General features: G+C 40.2%; 1 protein-coding gene across 1 annotated transcript in view; it reads right to left on the bottom strand.

Moving 5' to 3' along the window:
* RAB18 (RAB18, member RAS oncogene family) overlaps positions 1-4,118 on the bottom strand; it is a 38,020-nt gene extending 33,902 nt beyond the window's left edge. The window contains exon 1 of the mRNA XM_045467113.1: positions 3,827-4,118. Within this exon, the coding sequence (XP_045323069.1) occupies positions 3,827-3,894 (68 nt within the window). The 5' untranslated portion in view covers positions 3,895-4,118. The remainder of the gene's footprint in view (positions 1-3,826) is intronic.
* Positions 4,119-14,218: the final 10,100 nt, after the last annotated feature.

Below are 14,218 nucleotides of genomic sequence, written 5' to 3'. Positions count from 1 at the left end.
TTATTAAAAGCTCTTCAAAAATAAAATCTAAGCTTTTCTTAAAGCCCTGGATTTATAAAATTAATCGATCCTTCCTCACATCGTCTGCAACAATAGGACTAGATTGTTCTATTCACCTGTATGCATTAGTAAGATCAAGGAAATAGCTATCAGATGTTTGAACTGAAAAAAAAATTACATATATATATATATATATATATATATATATATATATATATTTCTACAGGTTGTAATTATTGCTGCTAGAGATTTTTTTTTTTTTTTTTGTCCAGAGTATATTGCAACACATAACGGCCTTTTGGTATTCAAAATCTGGTGTTAAGGGATTAACTCTCCTTTTCTTGGTTTTGCCTTCTCGTGTTTACCATTAAACCAGAACCACAAAAGTGAAACAAATTGTAGATTTTTCTACTTAACATTGAACCCTCTTGACTGTATGGTTTTTACTTCCAACATGAGTTAGGTGACAGCACTAACAAGGATCTTAAAAGGCTGCACTTGTAAAAATCTTCTCTCCCCAACATTAAATTTTAAGTTAATAAAAGTGAAGATTTCACTAAAAATTTAGTTACTCATAATTTTAGAATGGAAAAGGTATGTATCCATACTCAGTCACCAAAGAAATATTACAAAAACATAAGAACCTTGTAGAGTAGTAGTAGCAATCATAACACCAGAACAATACAATAATAACAACAGTATTGGCTATGATTTATTGAACATCAACAATATGCCACACACTTGAGCCAGCGGTTCTTCTTACACAATTGCTACTCCTTACAATAACACTTGCCATTAATGGTACTTTGTCAGGAAGGACAGGGAACTGATATGGTACAAAGCAACACATTTTAACATAAGCAGAACTTAACCAGGGGTACACTGTTAGCTGGAAATGTATTCTAAACTCTATGCTGTGCTTTCTTCAAGGCAGAGAGTCTATTTCTCCATTAGATTTTTTAAAGAATCCACAACCAGAAAATGATTAAGAACCAAAGCTCTAAAGGATGTATATTTAAGCTTTCATATTTTCAAAGTTAAAGGAGCAAAGTTAAAGGAGCAAAAGTTAAAGGAGCAGAGAGATGGAAGGAGTAACTACCACTGTATCACTGAGAGGAGACCAAGTTTCCAATAAACGTGTGATCATAATTAGTCTGCCTTTCCTAATTTACAAATGAAATTGGCCAAAAAGGATAGGGATACAAGAGGGATAGGAGAGACAGCAATTTAGATAATACAAAGTCTCTATAATCCATTCCAGTCTCTGAAACACTTTGCTACTTCTTTACTTCCCCACTGTGAGCCACAGAAGAATCTCATACATTTAACATCAGTTAAGGTTTGAGGGATTTCCATTCGAACCTCATTTTTCAAATGAAGAAATGAAGGCCTAGAGTGTTCAAGTATCACACACAAGGTCACACAAGTGGCAGCACCAGTTTCATAATCCTGATCTGACTGCTATCACCCATGCTCATTATACTCCAACAGTCTGAAATAAACTGGAAAAACAACCCACTAATTTGAATTAGTTAAGATATTCTTTGTAGTGACAAAACAGATGAACATAAGGGAAAGGAAGCAAAAATAATATTAAAAAACAGAGAGGGAGACAAACCATAAGAGAGCCTTAAATACAGAGAACAAGCTGAGGGTTGCTTGGAGGGATGTTGGCTGGGGGGATGGGCTGAATGGGCAAGGGGCATTAAGGAGGACACTTGTTGGGATGAGCACTGGGTGTTACAAGTAAGTGACGAATCATTAAATTCTTTTCCTGAAATCATTATTACACCATATGTGAACTAACTTGGATTTAAATTAATTAATTAGTTAATTTAAATTTTTAAAAAAGATGTCCTCTGTCATGCAACAATACAAGTGATGTTGCACTTCTACTAGCTCTAGATCATAGAAACTTACTGGTCAGAACAACCCTTGAAGATTGTATCCATGACAAATGTTTTTGTACTAACTCACCTTAAAAAGCATAGGCTTCTATTTTAGCAGAGTCATTTATTCTCATCCAGAAAGTGTTCAAGGGTGTTTTCCATAGTATATCACATACACCAATAGTGCCTGTCTAGTATATCTACATCTAGATAGGTATATAGACAGATGCCAACTTTCTCCCTAAACACGATCCTTTCTTGAAAGAGGTAGTTAAAGGTGTTAAAATTTTGCAGTAAGCAGCTGAAAATTCACCATTAAGTTCTTAGAAAAGCTTGGAGATTAGATCCAAACATGTTTGTTCGTCTGAGGGGAGAGAAGTAAGGAAACCAGTAAATCCATTTCACAGATTTTATGCTAGAGGAAGAACCTCAATTATGTAAACACTCCAATTAACCTTCCAGAAAATTTTAACAGGGCCTAAATAGTCATCCCTCCAATACATTTAAAAAAAGGGCCAACCAAACTTGTATTGGGTTGAACTGCAGAAAATGACATTTAACCATTCTTGAGTTCAAAATCAGCAATTTCATATGCCTTAACCCATTAAATGAGAGTCACATCTTATGAAAAAAAGAAAGGTCACGAGGCTATAGAATTCCTTTTGACAATGTTCAATATACTAACTAACTTTTTAACCCTCAAATATAATAGATGGTGATCATGAAAAATATTGAAACCTTTAAATAACACACACACCGCACTATTTTGCTAGCCCATAGATTCATAAATTTATTCCCCGTTATGTGCCAATCCCCCACTCCAATATACACTGAGAACATTAAATGAGGAAAATTAGAAACTATATTGCCATACTTTAAAAATATATACAATTGCAGAACATATTACAGAATAAAATTTCAAACCCGTAAGCATCTAAACAAAAGGAAAACTTTATGAAGTGATTTGAACGATACGGTTAGCAGGAGGCACAGCTAAACCATGGAATTATTTACAACTCCCGAAATTTGAATATTGTTTAAAAATCAAGACAGCCTAGAATATAAGCCAGTGATGATGATAATCATCAGATGGCAAGGATAACATTACTTGGGGAACTCTGTTCCAAGGCTTGAATGAAATCACACCCCGCTTGCAACACCCACTGAGCCTTCCCTGACTGACATTTAACTCGAACTTACCGTCCGTTACCACCGTCCCTCAAGAAAAAATCAAGAAAGAAAACACAAAATACTACTTTGTTCTTTTACCTCCAGATGATGTGGCAGAACGCGAGGCAACAATAACACGTTACTCTCAAGGGTGGTCCGCCGCTTCAACTAGTATCTTAGGCTAAGGTGAATTACTCAAGGGGTCAGAAGACCAAGGAGTTCTTTCACAGCTGACTCATAAAGAAACAGAGAAGCGGCAACGGGGTGCACCAAAATAGGCCAGGAATGTGACCTAAGGCGTCGCGAAACTTCCCGTGCAGAGCCCTGCGTGTTCAGAGAAAGCTTGACAAAAACCAAAGCGCTGAAGTTACAACTCAACTCGCAGGGTGAATGACAGTGAGCCTGGACCCCGGGGGCCGAGACCCGGCTTCGCGCTCGGCCTCCCTCGGGCCAAACCCGCCCGCCACGCCCTAGGCTCGTCGGCAGCAAACCTGCCGGCCAAGCGGCGGCCCTCGGAATTGTTTATTCGGCGCGACGGGAGGAGAAGCGATCCAGACAAGTGGGGCCTGGCACAGGCCGAGAACCGGGCGGGCGCCGGGAAGACAGGGGCCGCAGGACCGCGCGGCCAAGAGGCCGGGAAGAACCCGCGGAGCCCGCCCCCAGCCTGGCCCGCCGCCTTTACCGTTCCCGTCGCGGCCCAGCAGACAGAGGCCACGGAGGCAGCAAGAGCCCCGCTGCCCTCGTCACGGCCCGCAGGCTCGCCTCACCTGGACTTGCCCACGCCACTCTCGCCGATGATGAGGATCTTCAGGGTGGTCAGCACGTCCTCGTCCATCCTGACCCTACTCCGCTCTCAGTCCAGCTGGCCGCCCGGTCCGGCTCTCAACCCTTCACTCGAGAGAAGTGCCCGCGCATGCGCACCGCTGCACGTCTGCCACCTTCCTTTCTCCCCGGGTGTTTAGGTTGCAGGAGCCCGGGTCGCCCCAGTTCCGCCTTGAGGAAGCTCTGCGTCTGCGCAAACTCAGAGTCCCAGGCGTCTTTCCGGGGAGTTTAATTCCTCCTCTGCGCAAGCGCAGAGTGGAAGAGCCGTGGGTGATTTCGCCCTGCTTTGTAGGCTGTTAGTACCCCCCGGTCCTAATCTAACCCTCCTTCAGTGGTGTACTTGGTGTACTTCAGAGGTGCAGAGCACAACGCTCTTTTATTTCAGCAGCTGCTCATAACAGCTGCATTGCAGTAGGAAAAGCTTTGTGTTTGAAGGCAGATTATCTTAAGCCCCAACTCCACCTGATGAGGGATAGAAGCAAAAATATGTTCAACTTTAGCCCACAATGCTGACCTATAGCCTGCATAGTTTTGATAAGGTTCAAATATGTGCTGGTTGCTACATTCTTAAAGGGTTTCATGACTGCCTGTCTGTCTTACCAATTATTAATATAGAACGGAGTGAGAGGCGCCTGGGTGGCTCAGTCTGTTAAGCGTCAGACTTCAGCTCAGGTCATGATCTCAAGGTCAGTGGGTTTGAGCCCCGCGGGGCTCTGAGCTGACAGCTGGGAACCTGGAGCCTGCTTCAGATTCTGTGTCTCCCTCTCTGCCCCTCCCCCGCTCACACTCTGTCTCTTGAAAATAAATAAATGTTAAAAAAAATTTTTTTAACATGGAACTGAATGATAATCACCAGAGAAATCTTGTGAAAGTGGTTTTATGAGTAGAAATGCAAAGAAAAACGTTTATGATCGAATACTCCCTGCGCGTTTCCTCCTCCCTGAGCACTAAGGATATAACCACCAGGTTCATACAGCAAAAGTACAGCCCTTTCTGCCCACAGGTCCGTCCCAGTGCTACTTTAAATAAACTTACTAAGTTGTACCACAGAGCTTCCATTGCGCTCAAAGACCCCGCAGTATACCGTATAACCACTTTATCTAGCCTTCCGAGCCTGTTTCCCATCGCACAAAGGCAATAACACTAAGAATAATACCCACTTCTGAAAATGGTTATGAAGATTAAATGGATTAATTAACGAACACGCTTTGTAAACTCAAGTGCTCTGTAAAAGGTGCGATTAGGTGTTATTAACTTCCTGGCTTACTTTCTGCTACATTAAAGAGTAGTACCCTTCACACATCAGTTCAGTGTAAGAAATGTAAACTTCAGGTAGATCAGGGGCATGGAAGCCTCTGCTGGTGCAACTTCAAACCAACTACTGTTCCTCGTAAGAACTGCTACACCGCAACTGCAGGAATTGTACGTGCATGCTTTGTCTTCTTCACTAAACTGTAAACATTAATGAAGGTACCAAACTTCATATATAATACCTATAATACCTAGCAGAATACCTGGTCCATGACAGACACTGAATGAACATTAGTTCTCAGATCTTATTTTCTATGCTTGCAGCTACTGCCAGATACAATCGATGCCAGATTAAAGAATACATATTAATTAAAGTTAGACTAAATTTTAAAAACTAATTTTTCAAATACCTAGAAAAGCTCTTCCACCAGATAACCAAATGGCTCTCTCGCCTCCTTCAGGTCTTTGCTCAAATGCTGCCTTTGCTCAGATGAGTTCTTCTCTGTCCCTGCTACTGAAATTTGCAAATCCTTCCAACAATCCCTATACCTCTTTGTATTATTCTTCTGCATAGTACTTACCATGCTCCTGTATACTATATATTTTATTATTTTGTTTATTGTGTAATCTTTTCCAGCAGAAGGGAGGCTTCATGAAGGCAAGGCTTTTGTCTGTTTTGTTTATTGGTATATCTTCTCCTTCTAAAACAGTACCTGGCGTAGAATATGTGCTAAATAAATACATGTTGAATGAATCAGTTGAATGAACATTCTAAAGTCCATTCCTAACTTTGGAAGGTAGTATCAACCAGGCCACCTCAACCTCTCATAAAATAACCCTTGAAGCCTTAGTTGACTCTACCCAGCATACTTTTGAGTATAGTATCAACAGCTTGTGAGGCTCACAGCATGGTCAAGCTCTCCCACTCTGGGGCATTAATTCTACAAGTGTAGTCCCCAGATCTCTAGAGTTCCCTCTGAGGAAGTCTGCAAAACAAACTATTTTCATCATTATTTAAGATGTTATCTACTTTTTTCACTCTTGTTCTTTCATGATAATACAGTGGAATTTTCCAGAGGCTACTCATAATGCGTGACAGCAAAACAGATTGAAGGCAGAACCAGAAATGAGAATCCAGCTGTTTTCCAGAAAGCCTGACATTAGATTTGCCAAAATGTAAAATAATGCCACTCTCCTCACTAAGCTTTTTGTTTTAAAATAGTTACTTTTATGAACATATTAACTAATAATAAATAGGTTTATTATTTGTTAATGAATTAATACATTTAAAGTTTTCTATTTTAATTTCTATTAATATCAGTAGATGTAGCCATAATCTACATAATCAGCTGCCATAATCAGCTCTTTTGAGTCCTCAGTAATTTATAAGAGTGTACAATAATTTGTACAACCAAACGTTTGAGAATTGCTGCACTGTAGTATTCACACCAAGATAAAAAAAAAAAAAACCTTTCTCATAAATAATAGGCCCGGATTTATTGATATTGTATGTAACATTGTTGACCTACTTAGGCAACACCATAGTTTCTTAGATATCCTCCTACCTCTAGACCACTTTTCAGTTTGTGTGTGTGTGTGTGTGTGTGTGTGTGTGTGTGTGTGTGCGCGTGATCCTCTTGCTCATCTTTTAAACATTTTTGTTCTTTGGCATTTAGGATTTTAGTCTGGCTTTATCTTCTTACTTCACACACACTTGTTATTCTACACTTAACTCTACACACACATTGTCTTCTTGGACTTACATGGCTTCCTTATCACATTTACTTGGAGTAATTTACTTTGGAGCCCCAAAGTTACATCTCTGACCAAGATTTCTCTCCTGAGGTTTAGGCCAACATACACGGCTGCCATGACATCTCCACATGGGTATTCCCAGGTAGAGGATCCCAAGCTAAACATGGCTGACACTTAACACATTATCTTCTCCTCCCTACCAGATTTTTCTCCTGATTTTCTTCTTATGGAATGGCATGAACCCCTATTTAACTCTCTCTCTCTCTCCCCATGCCCACACTTAGTCCTCACAGTTCTACCTTCAGCATCCCTGAAATTTATCCAGTTTTTTCATCCCTACCACCACTGCTATGGCTAGCTCATCATCAATGATTACCTACCACAGCAGCAACCCAACTGGCCTTCCTGCCTCCACTCCCCTCCCCACTCAAACTATTCTCTACACTGCAGGCAAAGTGGCCTCCCTAAAATGCATCTCATTTAGTCATCCTGCCTCCCACATGCTGCTCACTGCCCTGCCAAGTGTTTCCTATCTTATCATAAGCCCTGATTACCCCTCCAACCTCATCTCTTGCTTTCCCATGCCTTGCACTCTGTGTTCCACCCAAATTAAACTCCTTTCACATGTTCAACGAACCATGTTTTGCTTGTCTCCAGGACCTTGCATATGACGTTCCTTTTGCCTGGAGTAGTCTTCTGTTCCCTACCCCCACCCCACCCCTGCATATACTCACACACACTTTTGCCTGAGCAACTTCTACTCATCCTCTGTGTTCCAGTTTTGGGGATCCCTTTCTCTGGGATGACTGCCATGGCCTCCCACATCAGTATTACATGTTCTTATGTGTTCTGATATTCCCTATGCATCTACTGTGATGTATACTCCACAGTATTGCCATTGTGTTTATTTGTTCCCTTCAGAATATGTGCTTCTTGAAGGCAGAACTGACTGCTGTCCTGTTTTGTTCTGTCTCCAACATCTAGTATAATGTCTAGCATAGAAACAAAGAGTAGTTGCTCCAAAAAAAATATTAATATAAAAACCCCAAGTCAACCTCAGGAAACTGGAACAATGTATTCTACTTGTTTGTTTGTTTGTTTGTTTGTTTGTTTGTTTGTTTTGTTTGTTTATATACATATAAGTTGAGATGTCTCTTGAATCTCTATCTTGAATATTAGAGGGGAAAAGAATCTTCAATACCTCTTAATGCATAACCATTACAGGCACTGCTAGAAAGGAAGCAAGCATTTGTGCACAGATACAGCAAAGTAGTATTTTGTGTGCTAAATAAGTGATACAGACAATACATGCTCCAGAAATTCAGACAAGAGTGGTTGAAGCTTAGGACAACGAGAAAGGGAGTCACAAGGAAAACAGGACTCAACAAAAGGTACAGTTTAGACCAGTACAAGAAAGGTAACAACACTTCAGGCAGAATGAATTCAGTATAAACGAAGGCATTAGGATGATATGTAAAATACAATCCTTTAGATGGATAAGTTTGGCTTTGCATAGGAATTATTCAGGAAAGGGCGAGAATATAGTGGTGGCAGGGGGCCTAGAAATGGAAGGATGTATCCAAAAGAAGTAAGGAATAATTGCATGGGACAATTGGTGAAGGACAAGGAGAAGCAAAGGGAGTGAAAAATATCAAACATTTTTCTAATATTTTAAGCCTAGGTGCCACTGATAAGAAGGAAAAGTCCTGACAGGGAAGGGGAAGGAAAATGAATTAGATTTCAGCCATGTTGAATTTTATACAAAGATGGGCCTTGGACACAAACTTTTTCCGAACTCTTTCAGAGCTGTGGTTCTGAAACTCACGGATACAAGTTCTGTGCTATTCAAATATTTGCATTAGGCTCATTTTCACTACCGACTAAAATGTGTTAGATATTTCATATTGATGATGATATTTCATATTTCAATTTCAGTTCAAAATTCCAAGTGAACATTCTGATATTTGAACATGGGGCGGAGTGGGTAGAACAACAATTCAGGGTAGGCTGTAGATTTTCTTGAAGACATATTAAGTGGATAGCTAATATTTAGAGTGTTGTCAATAGCCAACAACTTAAATTAGCAAAAACCAGGAAGAGATAAGCTAACAAAGGACCTCAAAAGAAAATATAGTGTTAAAGGTATGTATTTTTTTTTTATTATAAAGTTGGTTGTGAGTTGTTAATCAACGAGAATCTAAAACTGAGATAAGCCTGGTACGGATATACCTGGAATAGTTTTCTTTGTACTGTTTTTGTTAAATTTGAATTTGCTGGCTTCATAAAATGAGTTAGAGTATGGTCTGTTTTCTGTTCTGTTACCTGGAAGAGATTGTGGAGAATTGACCTAAATTCAATTTAAACTTAAGTCTTCCTGGGGTGCCTGGGTGGCTCCTTTGGTTAAGCATCCAACTTCAGCTCAGGTCATGATCTCACAGTTCATGGGTTCAAGCCCCGCATCAGGCTCTGTGCTGACAGTTCAGAGCCTGGAGACTGCTTCAGATTCTGTGCCTCCCTCTCTCTCTGCCCCTCCCCCATTTACACTCTGTCTCACTCTTTCTCTCAAAAATGAATAAGCATTAAAACAATTTTTTTTTAACTTAACTCTTCCTTAAATATTTGTTAGAATTCACCAGTGAAACCATCTAGGCCTGGTGTTTTATTTGGGGGAAGGTTATTTATTATTGATTTAATTTGTTTAGAAATTGGGTAGTATTAGTGTTACTTTGTCTTTACTTATTTGGTAGAATTTACCAGTAAAACTATTTGAGGTTGGAGATTTTCAAAACAATTTTAACCGAGAATTAATTATTTTAAATGATTATATTATAGTTACATATTTTTCTATATATATAAATAGTTATATATTCAGATTATTTTTTTTTAAGTAGGCTCCACACCCAGTGGACTTGAACTCAGGGCTTGAACTCACAACCCTGAGATCAAGACCTGAGCTGAGATCAAGAGTTGGATGTTTAACCAACTGAGCCACCCCAGTGCCCCTCAGGTTATCTATTTCGTCTTGAGCCAGTTCAGGTAGTTTGTGTTTTTTGAAGACTTAAATGAGTCAGTTTCACCTAAGCTGTTGAATTTACGTGAGTAGGGTTATTATCCTTTTAATGTATCCAGTGTATGTCATGTTTCCCCCTCTTTTTTTTCCTCCCTGAAAAGAGGAAAAGGGAGATAGATTTCCACACTCTCTCTGAGCTTAGAAGTTGTGTTTTCCACTGCTCTGGTCCACCAGAGGATGTCTCCTAAAACTCTCTTTCTGTGCCTCGTTGCCCAATTCCAGTGCATTGAGCTAAGGCCAGGAGATATTAGAAAGAAAAAGAATGGTATAAAAATGCTGGTTTAATGATATTTCAAACTCTAATCTTCTTTCCCAAGCCATATGCTATTTACTTTTCAGATACCTTAAATAGCTACTCCACACATTTTTTTTTCCCTCCAGGTTTTATAGCTTCATTCAGTGGGAGAGGAAAGGCAGAGTATACTTATTACCTCTTACCTGAAAACAGACCCTTTGACCAAATGCCTTCTGAGTTTTGGAATTTCTGGCCCTCTAGTCTACTCAGAGGGCTAGATCTGTTGAGTAACAAAGGATAATCTACCACGTCAAAAGCTCAAACTTTCACGGATGTCTTTCATTAGTGTATTTACAACATAATGATTTATTTTATGATATACCATTCATAATCTTTGATACACATGGAGAGCACTGTCAGGGCTTGTCCCATAGTATTCTCAGCCCAGTTATATCGTCTGTAGAAGGAGTCTCCATTTAGGAATAGGTTGCCTGCCCTCGCGCACCAATGATGAGCCAGCCCAGCACCAACTCAAAATCTCTTGCCCTGCTGCTCTCACCTAAGTGTGCTTATGCTAAGTGTGTCTATAGTTCCTGAAAAAAAGAAATGTTGACAGATATACAACATGGCAAGTCTGGGCCCCTATGTGACTCTTTTCTACCTGGAGGACTTGGGGCTTCCCTGTTCTAGGTGCTACAGTGTCAGTGCTCTATGGGTATCAAGCCAGCTGGTGGGAACCTGTTTCCGGCTTCATTCCCACCAGCCTCATTTCCTGGGGCCTGGATCTTGTTCTTCCTTTTTCTCTAGTTCTGAGATAATTCCCAGAATGACCTGGCTCCCCATCTAATACTCCCACTGTCCCCATTCCAAAGCAAGCTTGTGCCCTTGTCCTTTAGATCAGGTTCTCTTTGTTGATAAACTAGACTGAATCTGTCCACTTTTGTTAGTTTTGGTCTTTTGTGCATAGAACATTTCTCCTGCTTTCTATTTATGGTACTTTTTGTATCTACTTTCTTCCTTAATGCACTATTATTTCATTAAAAAAAATTAAATCATGCTGAGAGCCATTTTCTTGTTCCTAGTTTTAATGAGAATATCTATCGTTTCACCTATTGCTTGTTATTTCTCATAACTTATTAATACAATGTATTATATTAAAGAATTTTGTTATATTATTCTATGCTAGGATAAATCTTAATTGATTTTGGCAAAATATTCCTTTCTATACTGTTCAAGTTGCTTTCTGACATTTTATTTATGAGTTTGCATATATAAATATACTCCTTAGTGAGACTGAGATATATTTTCCTGTAAGTCACTTTCACTTAGAGACAGGTGAGCACAGCCGGCATTGGACTAAGATAATCATTCTTTGTGGAAGGGTTTATCGTGGGGGAAGAACCTACTTCCCCTTCTGCTTGTTTAGACACTCTCCTAATTTCCTTGGGAAACTCCTCCTTCAATGTCATTTGAGGGAGGTTGATCTCCTCTCTCACCAGTTATAGCGGTTGGCCCATAACTGAGTCCTGGCTACCCAGCTCATTCCCCTAATCAAAATGATTTAATTCATGGGTGGGCACATGATTCAATGGAATGAAATTCTAGGACTCTTACTGAAACTGTCAGGAGAGAGAAGTCCATTTTATAAGAGATGCTGAAAGTTTAGGGCATGGACCTGAAGCCGCCTCTAGCATGAATAAGAACCTGAACAGAACCCAGAGAAAAGAAGGGCGAGCCCCGATATGAGGACAGAGAGCTCCTAACACCACCACTTGATCCTCAAGATCGAGCCAAACCCATAGCCAGATGCTCACAGATCTTTCTCTTATATGAGTCAGCAGATTCCCTTTTCAAAGATAATTATGAATTATTTTAAATATGCTGATCAGAGTAGAGAACAATATGATGAACATCCAGTTTTATCAAATATGTTAAGCATAATTTAGGTGTTTTCCACGTAAAGCATTAAATATTGCAGATTTGAGACAACCTGTGTACTCCTACCTGATTCTAACTCCAACCCCAGAGATAAATTCAGTATTTATCACACCCATGCATGACATTATATTTTTACTTCCTAGTCATGGATCCTTAAACCCGTTTTATAGATTTTTTAACTTTATACTTTTAGCAAATTACACAGGTGCTTGGTGCAACTTGACATTTTCATTCAGGGTTGTTTTAGAGATTTAACTTTGTTGGGAGATGTAGCTTTTCATTTAAAGTGCTGTATTCTAGAGAAAGACAGATACCATATGTTTTCACTCTTATGTGGATCCTGAGAAACTTAACAGAAGACCATGGGGGAGGGGAAGAGGAAAAAAAAGAGAGGGAGGGAGGCAAACCATAAGAGATTCTTAAAAACTCTGAATAAACTGAGGGTTGATAGGGAGTGGGAGGGAGGGGAAAGTGGATGATGGGCATTGAGGAGGACACCTGTTGGGATGAGCACTGGGAACCAATTTAACAATAAATTTCATATAAAAAAATAAAGTGGTGTACTCTAAATTGCATACAACTACGTATTCTCACCATTCTCTCTCTCTCTCTCTCTCTCTCTCTCTCTCTCTGTCTGTCTAATGTTGCCAATATTTGGCTAGTATACCTTCTTTTCCCTTAAGCCAGGTTGAATTTGCATTTCCCTTATTTGTCCAACCAGAGAGTCCTAACTGACCCATTCAAGAAACCTCTACAAGTACCCCATATATAGCTCTCTCTCTGCAAGGTGTCTAATATCCCAACTATCAGCACCAATCTTGGTTAAGGCATTGCTCTTGGAAGGCTCTCATACACTAAATGTATTTTCCAGGAAGAACCAAAGATGAACTCATGACATTTTTCATAGAACATGAACTGTTGCTGCTTTGGGAGCAATCTCTTAAAAAAAAAAAAAAAAAAAAAAAAAAAAAAAAAAAAAAGACTTTAGGTGGAGAAAAGTACACAGCTCTCTTCATGTGGGACTTTGAAGGAAGAGAACGGGCCTGAACTGGCCTGTAATTGCCAGAAACTCTGAATTCAGGTATGGCATAAGAGCACCAGGAACCTGAGAAGGTTTAGTGGCTTTGCCTTACAGGGGAAATGTGAAAGATCAATGTTGTCTATGAAAGGCTGCAGGGTCTGGTCAGACAGACCTGGTTTCAAAGCTTCATTCAGTCACCGACCGTCTGTGTGACCAGAGGCAAGCGTTCACGTTTTTAAGCCCCGATTTCTTCATTTAAGCCCTGATTTCTTCTAAAGTGACATGAGATATACCTACCTTAGGGGTTAATCATATAGGAGTGTCTGGGTGGCTCAGTTGGTTAAGCATATGACTCCTGATTTTAACTCAGGTCATGATCTATCTCATGGTTCGTGAGTTCAAGCCCCATGTCAGGCTCTGCACTGATGTGTAGAACCTGCTTGGGATTCTCTTTCTCCCTCTCTGTCTGCCCCTCCCTTCTGCTCTCTGTCTCTCTCTCTCAAAATAAATACATAAACTTTTTTAAATATGTATTTATTTTTGAGAGAGAGAGAGAGAGACAGAGACAGAGCATGAGTGGGGGAGGGGCAGGGAGAGAGGGGGGAGACACAGAATCCGAAGCAGGCTCCAGGCTCTGAGCTATCAGCACAGAGCCCCATGTGGGGCTTGAACTCACAGACTGTAAGATCATGACCTGAGCTGAAGTCAGATGCTCAACCTACTAAGCCACCCATGTGTCCCTAAATAAACATTTTTTTAAAAGGACTAATCATACAGCATAATGAGTATACAGTGGCTGGTGAATAGCAGATCCTCAATAATGATGGCTATTCTTATTATTAATTCAGCCAGTCCCATCAGTCAGGAATGCCATCAGAGGTGGTGACTCCCCAGGGGTTTTACTATAAAAGGACAAGTTAAGGACTCTTTTCCTGGGGCCCAGTTTCAAAGCTGGGGCTTCAGGTTTATTAGGGAGTACCCTTTGTTTTCCAGCAAAGACACCTCTTGGAAGTCTGGAGCAAATTATCCAGTATAACATCCATTCTTTTAGCCTTTAATACAGAAAA

The sequence above is a fragment of the Leopardus geoffroyi genome, chromosome B4 (genome assembly GCF_018350155.1).
Source record: "Leopardus geoffroyi isolate Oge1 chromosome B4, O.geoffroyi_Oge1_pat1.0, whole genome shotgun sequence".
Taxonomy (NCBI): Eukaryota; Metazoa; Chordata; class Mammalia; order Carnivora; family Felidae; genus Leopardus; species Leopardus geoffroyi.
Note: the sequence above shows the minus strand (reverse complement) of the source record. Positions and strands in the feature narration are given on the sequence as shown.